Source organism: Lissotriton vulgaris, chromosome 2_1, assembly GCF_964263255.1.
Source record: "Lissotriton vulgaris chromosome 2_1, aLisVul1.2, whole genome shotgun sequence".
NCBI classification, from domain to species: domain Eukaryota; kingdom Metazoa; phylum Chordata; class Amphibia; order Caudata; family Salamandridae; genus Lissotriton; species Lissotriton vulgaris.
Window position 1 is genome coordinate 1,130,513,971 of NC_141687.1, and position 13,516 is coordinate 1,130,527,486.

General features: G+C 43.2%; 1 protein-coding gene across 1 annotated transcript in view; it reads left to right on the forward strand.

Annotated features, from left to right (window-relative positions):
* CADM1 (cell adhesion molecule 1) overlaps positions 1-13,516 on the forward strand; it is a 246,924-nt gene that overhangs the window by 93,178 nt on the left and 140,230 nt on the right. The window contains exons 3-5 of the mRNA XM_086956817.1: positions 2,365-2,517; positions 4,281-4,418; positions 10,687-10,845. Of these exons, the coding sequence (XP_086812943.1) occupies positions 2,365-2,517; positions 4,281-4,418; positions 10,687-10,845 (450 nt within the window). The remainder of the gene's footprint in view (positions 1-2,364; positions 2,518-4,280; positions 4,419-10,686; positions 10,846-13,516) is intronic.

The following is a 13,516-nucleotide window of genomic DNA, read 5'->3' on the forward strand; positions in this document are numbered from 1 at the left end:
GCAGATTATGTGGAAGATGATAAATTATGTCTCAAATGTGGCAAATCTATAATTATTTGAAAATTGCAGCAGCCACACAATTGCATAATTCCAGTGGGCCTGCTCATAACCAATCTGCTGCTTCATAATTAGCAGATTTCAACATTTTCTGATTCAAAACGGATTAAAAGCTATTAAAACTTGATAAACATTAAAAAGTGCCATACCCTTTGTTTAAGTTAAGCGGTCAGTTTAGAGTTGCTTGTTACATTATTCAAGTGTTAAACTGGTAATAATGAGGTGAAGCTTTGGCTTAGACAGCAATATTGTGTGCTAAACTAAAGTAGTGAAATAAGTCTTTCGCAGAATCTGCCACATCATGCCATATAATTTGCCTTATTTTGATGCATGATTTAGTCAACGCTGCCACAAAGTTTGGTCCTCCATTGTCACACAACTCCAGTCCATAGCCCCTTTTGGAAAGCAAGTCTGTTAACTCCTAGCCCTACGTGGTGCTCATTGCTACCTACTGCTGGCAGCAGGAGTCACTGATGAACTGTTCAACTGCAGGGGTCAGAAATGATCCTTTAGGTTTATTGCATTAGCATTAATTCTGGAACGCTCCATATCTGAGCTTTCGATCTTCATTCCTTAGAACACGGTCTGTCCAATGCAGTCTTTTGCATATCTGTGAACATGTAAGTGTGAGAAATGGAAGGGAAAGCCCCTCCCCCACACCTAGCTAAGCCTGGTCCACAAGACCCAATTTAAACTTGTCTGATGTACAGCTGAGAAGATTGAAGTGAGCACGTTGGTGATTGTGGAATATTATGACATGCCAGTAGGGTCTAGGTTGAGCAGAGCATTGCCTGTTACTGGCAACCTTTGTGAATAAGACTTCCCTGTGTCAGGAGACGGCAAACCCTGCAGATAGACCACTGGAAAAAGAAACCGGAATCCCTAGCAGGTTAGCTCCTCTGACAGACATCTGGGGCTGGGATGTATTATGGTCATAGCTGCATATTCTGACATGGGTTTGCAGGCAAAAGCCTGGAGGAATTTCTCCTGAATGCCACATTGAGCCCTGTGTTGGGATCTCAGTGTCTTATTGTGGCTTCACCGATTGTGCCATAAAAATTGCTGAGCAACCTTACTGGGCATCTTCTCACCCACCCAGAGGAGTAACATAGGCCCCGTGGAGCGGGGGCGAGCTCCAGACCCCTCCCCTCCCTCCCCCACACCCACCAGCAGAGTACCCTGGCCTGAAACCTCTTGACTGAGTTTGCAATTTGCAGGTGGGGCCCCTCAAGTTTAGTTAAGCAACTGCACCCACCTTTCTAGCACGCGCCACCACTACTTTCCACACTTCAGCTGCTTGCCTCGTGTGATGCCTTCTCACCATCAGTTTTTGGGAACCGAAAGGGTCTTGGCTCCTAACTACAGCAAGGCTGAACCAATATGTTACGTAATAAACACTACACTTGCCAGTGCTGGGGGGCTTATTTAATACACACTATTCAACTGTATAGTATACATGACAAAGACATGCACACCTGCTTTATGAATTGCAGTTTTTTATTAATTTCTTTTGATGCCTATTTTTTTTAGGTCTGCATCATTTTTTAGTTTTATGCATGGGAATACAAAACATTCTATATACATATATATACAAACAAAAATAAAGTATACAAGTGATTGGGTATGTACAATGAATCATCAACTTCCATACAACTCATTCATGGCCTTCCATTCATACAAAACATACACACTGGTCCCAGTGTCAAAAAAGCTCTTTTAGTTCATCAAATGTAAAGTCCGTTTTTTAGTCTGCCTCAGGTTGAATTGTAACCTTTTAGAACAAAAAGAAAACAAAGCAGTCTTTTAACGTGTACCCCTAGGGGTTTCCTTTGGGGGAACTCTGGAAAATGACCTGGGACCTGGTCGGTCGACGCGTTTCGAGCCCTGTGACTGTCAGGGTTCTCTTCAGGACCAAACAATAACTGTAAGGGAAAGGAACAAACTCATAAATTTGTGTTCTAAGGGTTCAACACCTTATTTGCAAACAACCCAGTCTCAGCCTACCTCTAATTTGGGTCATGGCTCCAAAAAAGGTATTCCGTAATGCAGAAAAAATGGGATGGAGGGATGGCTGGAACAAGTTAGAAAAGGAAACGATAAGTGCACTGCATTTATATATTCACATTCATCTAGCTTGGGTTACATCATGTGAGGCTCCTACCTGTTCTAGGAAGGTTCTAACTGTCGTTTTCAATCTGCAGTCATCAGTGCAGTCAGTCACCCATGTTTTCCCCCAAGAACTTGTGGCCTTAACCAAGTGTCCAAGATGTCTGACCTGCTCCTCCTTTCTTCTTTCATATGCTTCAGCTTTAAAAGACAATCGGTTTCAGTTGGTGAACTTCTCCAGCAGTGAACTCCGGGTGTCCCTGTCAAACGTGTCGCTGAACGATGAAGGGAATTACTTCTGTCAACTCTACACGGACCCTCCATTGGAAGAGATCATCACAGTCACAGTGTTGGGTAAGGAGTAGTTATGCATGCACTTGTCAGCCCGAGCCCAGTCCTGGCTGGATCATGGGGCTCCACGGTCTGACTTGTAATTTAATGTTCACTGTTAGCATTAGATGATTAAAAGTACTCTTTCCTCACTCTTTTGTATCACATTGTTGGAAACATATCCCATCCCTATTTGTCTCATTTATCTTAAGTCTTTGACAATTAAAAAAATGTATGACTTTTGAAAATCTTCAAAAGCTCTCCTGCAAAGAGCCCCTTCGAGATGCCCTTTAGGCATTTCAGCGCTGGCCCTACGAGGAGCTGCCTAATGATGAAGCGTGACACCCATCTGGGTGTGTGAAGACTCTTGCCTCTAATCAGCCAGATCCCCCTGATCCGCTTGATCAGAGCATTCCGACCTCTTACCCTGCTCTCTTCCTCTCTATCCCGTATAGAAACTGCATACCTTTTATAGATAATGTCACAATTTTACACCTTTGTTCCATTTTTCTCAGTGTTTTCTAAGACCGTTCCTACACTCAAAACCCATGTTCCATGCATATCTCATGACCAGTGTCCACTTATCGCTCTACATGTTCGAATGACTACGTAAATGTCTCTTTTTTGATTTATCAACAAAGCTTGAGGTCTTTCTCTCGGCTCAATACTCTTGGATATCTACTGTGGCCTTTACAACAAGACGATCTACTTTGCCAATTGCTGCACGTTTCCATATTTAAGATGTTTTTTATTGTACCCCAGTCACAATTCTTGCATGATGTGCATCATTTGGGAGCTACTGTTTGTTGTGAAGCTGACGAATGCACACAGACAACCTGGGACAGAGAGCCTGATTGAAGGCCGATGTTTATTATCCCCTCTTCTCATTGGTCAGCTGTTTATTTTTATCCCATGCTCATTCTTGAAGAATCTTCTTGGACTGTGCTTTAACTGGTTTGAATAATTAACTCACTGTAGAGTGTCACATGGTGACAGTCACAACTGAGTACTAGGCTTGTGGTTGGGTAATTGGTATCAAAACAAGTTCACGTCATTTGTTGCACTTGTCGGGTCCAGTTGATATGCCACCACTGCCAGCTGAAAAATAGTTTGAATCTTGGTTCGATGGGAGCTGCGGGTTTGTGACCCTGGTGGCCATCTAGAGTCTGGTCTGGCCACAGAGGGCGTAGGATCTCCTATGCCGCTGCACTATTTTTTTAATTGTCTGTGATCCAAACCCCTGTATTCATTTTTGTTTTAAATATTTGTATTATTGAAAATCACATAACAACGGAGTACATTAACTATAAATGATAACATAAACTAAGACACCAGCATTCATAGTCTTTTTGCACCACTGAGAGGAAGGGGCAGGGATAAACTGAAGAATAAACGTATTTCCTGCATCATGCCTCATACAGGATTTCAGACCACCAGAAAAACAAAGTCTCTTCTGAGAGATCCCTGGGTACGGTGCTAGACAGAGTATTTGGACCACTTGACAACATAACTGGTGGTTCCAAACAAAGTCTTAGACTTGGAGCATTCTTTGAGCTTGGGGGTTTGGGAGATGGGGCTGTGGGGGGTGTTGACTAGTGAAAGTGAAGGAAATATCTCCCATGTGCTATGAGAGGAAAGTATTGCATTGTTTTCTGGTGCATCTGTATGGACCAACCAAGATGAGTTAATGGCTGACTGACTTTGTTGCTAACTTTGTGTGCTGTATTTTCTGCTTCCTTGACTTACTGTATTATTCTATCTTGTTCTTATTTTTATTTTGACTTCAGTTCCTCCTCAGACGTTGGTGATCAACACGCAGAAGGACACTGCCACTGAGGGTGAGGAGATAGAATTGAACTGCACGGCGATGGGTGGCAAGCCTGCTGCGGACATTAGATGGCTGAAGGGCAACAAAGAGTTAAAGGGTAGGTTTTTCACTTCCTAGGCCACTCCAGTACTTGCCTTATTTATGCTTAGTGTCCCTTTGCTACTCATCATTTAGGTATTTTTCCTTAACCATCTCCTTCTCCCATCTGTTTTTCTTTTGCACCAGACTATATCTAGAAGTTTGTAACTGTACTATATCTGTAGTAAATTATTCTTTGCTTCCAGTCTATCTTTACGTGCAAATGTTTGTTAGTTTTTTTTTTTGCTTGCTTTCTTTCTCACATTTATCTGCTAATGAATCTGTTGGTCCAAACAGCTCTACCTCATCTTTTAGTTTAAAGTGCTCGAGGCAATTAATCAGGTTCTGGTCATCTGACTGATGAGGGAGTATATTCGGACTACTAATAGTGGTGGCATGTGATCAGAACTTATAAATGTGGTTTGGGTCTACCACTGATTGAGTTTGGTTGCCTGTATGTGAGCATGTAGTTAGTGTTTTTGAAGACCCTTGCTTTTAATTTGAGATGTTCCATCACATCCCCCTTTGAGATTGGACATTAGCACCAGGGATCTGGTGTAGACTGGACGGACACAGCTGAAGATAAATGAATCCTGTGATTTTAAACTCTTGGTGTTTTTGGTGTACTGCTTTAAGGTGAATGAACCTCGATAGACTTAATTTCACTGGTAGTGGTTTCTTTAGAAACTTTTAGTCCGAGTCCCATCATTAAACAATGATTCTTCTTTGGCTGGCTACTCTCTCTAGATCCTTTAAATTAAGGTGTAAAGGTCGGAAGACCTGTTCACCAGCAGAGTCGAGAGACCTTTATGTGAAACAGATACAGGAGATACGTTCTATTGGGATGACACAATTCAAAATTTAGAGTATCCCTCTGCCAAACAAGGAAAGATATGGTGGAGTGTCAAGACTCTCAAAGAAAATTTCAAAGAAAATTTGGGAAAAGGAAAAAATGCTTTTTTGTTTTTAACCCTCGCTCTAGTAGTGACATGTTTCATCCTCTGGTTCACCCTGACGTCTAAAGGTCAAGGTGGGCTCAACCATATTCTACAGAGCTCTGGGGGAGCTAACGTTAAAAGTTCTCGTCCACTCCCAAGGTTTCCCTTTATTAGCGGGATGGATGGGAAAAGTTAAAATAGTCTTTTAAGGGTGCAATTGGGATTTAATGGTCCTATGACCCTTATGGTCTCAACATGTTTCTGCATACTCTATTGGCCGAACACGGTCCGAGGCATTCGTCAGGGCCGCATTGCTTTGCTAATACTCCATCCATCGACGTATTTCTTAGAACATTAAATCAGGCATGCACTGTAAAATTATTAGGCATGCAACAGGTAGTGAATACTTGCTTAATCAGCCCACGCTGACCTTTAGGAGACCGGGTGAACCCGATGATGAAGCAAGTCACTATTAGTGTGTGTGAGGGTTAAAATAAAAAAAAATATTATTTTTCATTTTCCCCTCTTTCTTTGAAATGGTATATAGTCATGAGACACACTTAACCATATCTTTTCTCGTTTGGCAGAGGAATACGCTATTTTGCATAATACTTTCTAGATGCTGTTCTCCACACGTCTCTCTAGAGTTTCTTTTATCTTCTATTCTTAAGTGAGTCGCCTTCTATTTTGATTTAACTATGTACACTGAGTTGAGTCATTGACTGAAAAGATGAGACCCTTTTCATGATGGGCACTCATATCGTTATTTGTGATTGGTTCGAGTCTTTGACGACCCTTGCTTCTGCTTTTCTAAGGGGTATTTAGAGTCAAACAGTCTGATAATCAAAGTGGAATTGCCTTGACCTGAAATGATACAGATTTGAGATTACTTTTGGGAACTTTGTTCTTAAAAGTCCATTGTCTTTCCGTTTTTTAGACTAATCCCATGGATTTAATGCTGTATCCCGCATGGAGCAATGGTGCGTTTGTTTGCTCTTTGTATTTACATTTAGTAGTGTGTAAATTCGTGTTGATGATTGAATGATTATTCCCTATAGAATGGTTGCCTTTCCGGTTGATTTGGTAATGAGGGTCATTCTATAGTTGCTGGGTGCTGTTTGCCTTTGAGACGGTCAGCTTGGCTAGGGGACTAAGGTAGAGCTTGTTACAATGAACCAGGCTAAATAGAAAGTTGCCGCTGCCGGTGGATGGAGTAGCACTGGGTGCCCCTTCCTTTGAGGTGCACTTTTTATCAGCTCAGCTGCAATTGCTGTCGCGCTTGATCTATGGCCGTTACATGGGCTAGACATGCAACGAATGGGGTATCATATGGTATGAGTGATGCCGGGCTTTCTCCTTCTGAGGGTTTAGCCCTCCTCTTCTCGGCCCTTGCAGGTAGGGTAGGCCCGGACATGCATGGTCCATATACACTCCCTTACACATGGGGCTCTGGTACATGCCCTGGCATTACACTTGATAGGTCTTCTCCGCTTCCCGGAATTTTTTTTCACCCAGGGACATGAGGCCCTGGAGGGAGTGCTCACTGCTCATGCTTGGGCACCTCTATTCCAATGGCCGGCTTCTTAAGTTTAAGCAGTTGACCACGGAGCACGACCTCCCAACAGGGCAGTTCCTTATCCATAGACAACTTAGCACTATGTAGCGTACCCTCTGGGACACTTTTGAGGGGGGACCCAACACGCATCCAGTACTCAGTCATACTCACCATGGGGGATGGCTGTCACCTTATCACCTGGCTGAAAAAGCCATATGTGGACTAGTGATAGACCCCCTTGTAGAGTCGCGGCAGAAGTGGGAGGATGATTTTGTGAGAGTGCTACATGGTCGGGAATGGAAACAAGCATTGGAAGTTCGCTACCGGGTCTCCTCCAACTCCTGTTTTTAAAATATCCAATACTTTATACTCCAAAGAGTGTATCTCACCCCAAACCAATTGAATCGCTATTTCTGATGCCCCGGTGAATTGTCCTCATAGCCACATCCCTGACTCAAATCTCACACACATGTTGTGGTCCTGCCCAGCTCTGCAGAGTTACTGGTGGTCGGTTCATACCATCCTGCAAGATGTCACGGAATTACCGGACATCCACACGTCGGAGGCGTGCTACGTGGGCATTTTTAAGCATATAAAACAGCATAAGATGTATGCCCAATTCGCAGCCCTGGTGCTCCTCCTCGCCAAACGTGCACTCCCACTCCAATGGCACTCTCCAATGCACCCCTCCCCCCCAGTGGCAGCATGGCATGGGGAGTGTCGCAAATGGAGCGCTGTTGAGGAGGATGTCTTTTGCTAATTAGAGGTTCGACACTTGCGCAATCGACCTATCTCTCTCTCTCTCTCTCTCTCTCTCCAATGGGCTACCATAGTCTCGCAATTTTTAGTGGATATGGGGTGCGACGTCCTTGGCCTAAACATGCCCCCCCTATGTTCATCCGCAATGAGGAACCCCACACTTATGCCTGCCTACTGTTTCCACCTTCCCGTGCTTTGTATTCATAGTTCCACCTGCTCTTCAGCCTATGAATACATCATTTTCTTTCGAACAATATGGCCTATCGCTGCCTCCTCATGTGCTAACCCTATCTGTGCCCCAGTTCCTAGTTTTCACCCCAGTTTACATTGCAGCAGTACACTATTGACTTCCACTAGTGCATAATAACTAGCATTGCTGTTCCATACGCATTGTCCATTTATTAATTTGCTTTCTTACACAAAGGAATGCTTGAGTTGCCTGAACACGGTGCTTACCCAATAACTGCATTAAAAAAAGTAAAGAAAGCAATGAACCAGCCTGTAGCTAAGCCTGGTTTGATCATTAATTATAAGTTATGTCTGTATTATTGATAGTGGTGTCTGCTGTTTAGTTGCTCTCTGTCCAAATTGCACATGAATAACTTGGGTGGTTCATATTTTAAAGTGAATATATAGACTGGCCATTCTGGAACTTTTTATGCCGCATGTTTTCTAGAGTATGTTTTCTGCTTCATTAATCAACTCTGAGGAATACATGGAGGCTTGGGGTACGCTGCCATTTCTCCACCGCCAGCCTAGCCGTGCCCGCCATCTTGTCTCACCGGATATCATTTGCCTGCTGACCTCTCACTCATCAAGTGTTCTTTACTGGAAACGTCTTGTACTTCTCTGTGAAGTAGCAGCACCTGAAGGGTATTTTGTGCAGGACTTTGGTTACAATGAAAAGCGTTGTTACTTCTACTTCTTCATGGACGTTGCCAGAAGGTTATTAGTGCACTTCCATGAGGGGTATAATATTGGCAGCTAGGCTTTGTTTGGCCTGGTTCTTTCTGAATCGGATTCCAAATCTTCGGTTTAAAGCTTCCCCGCCACCTCTAAGATCAATCCTGAATACATGCACAAGAACAAGTGTGACGCTCTTGCAGGGCTCTATTCAAGCTATTTGCATTGCAAGCTCAACTGCTGAAGATACAACCTGATATTTCAGGAGTTTGCCAAAGTGACTGAATGTAGTACTTTTAGGTTAAATGTTTCCAAAAGGCATTGGTTAATTTGAGCCGGTGGTTTCTGGTACTCTGCACCAGCACTTAATAGTCAACATCGGTACTTATGACAGTCTGCCACATGGTGGTGCTGCCGGTCAATTGAGAAATGAGCACAAGTCATTATTAATTCAACATTCTTTAACAATGACTAATACCTGCCCTCCAAGCCATTCTTCTAGCTTTGGGGGCCTGGAACAGTCTGAACTGTCACACCTGTAGCAGCGTGATGCTTAGTAGTTGTATTGTGCCGTCATTGGCAGTGCTGACGGAGATTCCATGGTGCAAGCTGAAGTAAATTAATTACAGCATTTCTATGTGGTAAACATGCAAAAAATGTGAGTATTTGTACGTCCTGGCATGCTTCCGTTCTCAATAATAGTGCTTCCAGCTTATCCCATCTACATTAATCAATGGACTTAATCCAATGTGGAAAGACCCAGAAATAATTATTTTCCATTTGTATTTCATTTTGCATGATTTATTTCCTAACAATTGTTCTTATTTTCATATATAATTTTTACATAAACCTTTTCATATAAATGTGCTTAAAACGCATACACTCGTGGGGCTTCCTCCTGAAGTATTAATATGGCTGAAATGTTCTACACTCGGCAGGAATGGTTTGCTTAGACCTAATCTCCTCAAGTGCCAACTTCTCCCCTGACTCTGTTCTCTTGTCCTGGAACCTACTCACAAGATGGAAGTGGGAGAGAATCTGGACATAGAAAATATATATTTACGTTTATGGTAACTGTTACTCAAAGTCTGTTTGTATTATAGTGCCACATTTGTATTGTACTTAAGCTATATAGGTTGTGTGGTTGGAAGGGTGCTGTATTTCTTATGTGGTCCTATGTGGGAAGTGTTTTACGTTGTGGATATCATATTATGTGGCTCAGTGCGTTGCAGTGTGGTGAATGAGGAGGCATGAGAGGCAGACGCTCCGTTTTGTGGCTTTGTGTGCTGGCAGCTGTGAAAGTCTGTCGGTTCTTTTCCATTATCTCCACCTCTCCCCACAGCCTCTGGTCCATTGAATGAAAATGTTTGGCTCATTTATTTTACAGAGGATGGTGTGCACGTGGGAAGCAGCTATGCCCATGTGTGCTGTACACCTAAATGTGTGTTAAAATTGTGCACAATTGTATTAAGCAGTCCTTCGCTGTCTGGCCCTGGTATTTGCTGATCGATTATGGGAGAGAGTTTTTGTACCAGTAGTAGCCGAGTTAACTGCTCATTCTCATCTTCTACGCAAATATCAAATACCTTTTTAAAGCGGTGTGCTTCCAAATTTAGTTTCGGAGAGTGGTCTTTTAGTGCACCCAATACCAATGAATCTGCCTTATCTTTCAGTAGGGCAACCACAATCATCTAGCATTCATGCCAGGGTTCAGTGTATCCTCACTGGGATGTCTAAGAGCACGGACCTCAATCCATCGCTTTTTGCCCACCATGCCATTCCAGTTTGTACCCAGCCTCATGCAAATCAGTCCTGACCCTGCTCTCCATGGGAACAGTCCAACCCGAACTGACATCCGAATACTGACTGGCTCTTTGAGCCATGATCAATACCTCTAATGCCAGCAAAGCCATTGTTCGTAGATATGACACTCACTTGATCAATTTACCCAAGCTCGGTCACCCTTTCTGAGACACCGGCACATCCCTTTTGTCTCCACATTTCGCTTTAGACTAAAGGGCATTTGTAGCTCAGATCTGCAACTTTGTGCTTCGTGTTCCGTGGCCCTAACTTAATTCAACGTGGTGTTTTTGGGGGTGTTGGTCACTTATGGATCCTTTCTCGACCTACAGGGGAGTCCTTCATTAGGCCAATGGAGGAGAAGATGTCCCTAGTGACGAGTCGGGTCTCACTGACAGTCAGCCGCGAAGACGATGGGGTGCCAGTGGTCTGCTTGGTGGACCATCCAGCAGTGCAGGACCTACAGATACAGCAGAAACTGAGCGTGCAGTGTGAGTACTGAAAATTGAGTGTTTTTACATGCCTTGCATAATCTGCCATATTATTGTACTTGTTATGGCCTCTGCAGAAGTCGGTGAGCCCTGCCAAGCTCTATCTGATCTTAAAGAGTGCACTACATAGTGTATTACTCACCTGTTTACATGCGAGTATGAATGATTCTATTGACTTTAATTATTGTAACAAGGTTAAGATTTAAAATCTAGTTCCTGTCCTGATTAGGTGCAGGACCTATGAGCATGCTGAATGGCTGAAGGACGAACCCGTCCTGACCTAAATGGGGGACGATAAAGTTATTAGAACATTGGAATGCTGGGAGCTCGATTGAAGACTGGAGTGCTCTGGGCTTTTAATGGGCTGTAGAAGCCCAGAGCTCTAACATTGCAATGTTGTCGTTCACAGCTGTTGCAGTCAACAAAGGCCTCATGGAGCCCAAGGGGATTTTAATCCCCCTCTGCTTCTTGAGGGCTTTGTTTTATTTGTTAGAACATTTTGCCCCTAGAAGGAAGAATTTTTCGAATAGTCCTATAGCCCTTCCTAGCTGGGCTAAACTGCCATTAAAGTCCTGCTCCCTTGTTAAAGGCCCTCCCCTTTGGCCCGGGCCTTTAAGCCCGGGCCTTTACCGCTGGAGCGGGCCTTTGATGGCTGGCATAGCCCGCTGTCAGGCTGTATTAGATATCTGGTGTAATGTGTTAGCTGCCACCATGATCATTAATAAACTGGATAACAGTACCATCTACTATTTGCAGACCTTGGATATGGCAGAAGTGTGGTGTTAAATGCTATATTAAACAATACATTACTTATCAAAGAAAGAACCACAGTGCTGTAACACGCAGGTGAATAACTTAGTGAAGCCTTGTAGGCATATTTTCATGTACAAACCCAAGACTGTTTTCCTACCTTTATATCATTGTTTGTGGCCCACGAGAGCCTTGTACCAAATCCTGTAGTTATGAACTGTGCTATTGTAAAGGTGCCCCTTGTATGTGGACGCCCTTCGAACCTCATCGGCATAACATCTTTATCAGAACAAATTGGCTTCTAAGGAGTGTTAATTTGCCTAAAATTATTAGCGGATGCTCTTTTTAGATATTGTCAACTTTACCATTTTGGTTGTCCCCTTTATTTCTCAGTTGCTCACTTTTTTTCATACTGTGCCCAGTTATCATCTGGTATTGAATACTTTGTTGTACATAAAATATTTTTGTGATACATGTCACCCATTATGTATCTTTGCACACATTCAATGAACTTTAGGATAGATTGTTCAGTCCTCTGTCTTCCTGTGGTGGCCGCCACAGAACGCAAGTGTGTGGGGAGGGGGGGGGGGGGCGTGGGTAAACATTTTTTTTTTTTAAACAGACCTGTTCCTGCCGCAAACGTGAAAAGCCGCCTCAGTGCTTCTCTCCTACAGTCACTGGAAAGCACGGTCTCCCCACCCAATCCAGTCGCTGCTCTCATGCTATGAGAGCAACGCCAGGATTGGTCTGAGTGGCCGTGTCTGCCGCTCAGATAGTGCCTGGGAGCTTTCAGCTTTTCTTCAACCCGGCTGTGAACAGAGCTGGGTTTTGAGAAAAAAGTGTGCATGTCTGTTTGGCGGACCAAACTTGCATGTGTACTTTTAAGTGCCCACCACTCCTCCCTTTCATGGCCCGGCCCTGCTCTACACAGCTTGCCAGTCAAAGCCAGTCACAGAAAAATACAATGATGTTATGGTTTCATTACCATTTCATTTTTCTGTGACTGACTCTGACCGTTACGAAGGAGCCGCTTCAGCTGTCTTCCAATTTTATAATAATTTCTAATGAAACCGGGTTTGACCGTAATGTTTATACTTATTATACCCCTTTGCTCCTAGTTGCTGTGGTGTTTTAAATATATATATATATATATATATATATATATATATATATATATATATATATATATATATATATATATATATATATATATATATACAGATAAAGGGCAGCAAACAGCTCATCTACTCCATTTAGACCCCCTCAAATGGCTACCTCTTGGCACCCCTGTGAGCCCTAATCACTGGGCAGTCTACGGGGTGACTTGGGGTCACTGCTTCATTCTTCTGTCGCTGCCCACATAACTGCAAATTACCATAGCTACCCAGTGTGTGTGAAAACAGACTGAAATATCCTTAATTTATTTCTTCTGCTTCATTATTTCGCTCCGTTACGCTCCTTTTTTCCTCTTGCAATTTTCATAAAATGGAAAGTATTGTGAAGTAATGTCCCTGTAATTGGAAAACAGAAAAGATCAGATATTGCTTAAATTGGCAGGTGGCAGACTTCCCTGCGTCTCTGCTAATGTGTAATTCATTTATGCAAACTTAATAGACATTAACATTTCTTGTAGGGCATCATTAGCTTCAATAATGCATTGGTACCTTTGCGAGTCCGGATTTACATAAAATAGTGTGTGGGGGCAGTAGGTGGGGCCAGGGGAAATGAGCACTAATTCAAATGAGCTACTGTAAGAGTCCAGCAGGGGGCAACTGTGGGAGGTGGCTCATCTGTGGAATTGTGGCGTCTCATTTGACGTTCATTCTAGGATATTGTTTTGTGCCTTCTCGGGGAAAGAAACTACTCTGGATGTTGTGATGCACTTTTTCTGCGACAACAATCTACAGAACTGCATTAGGTC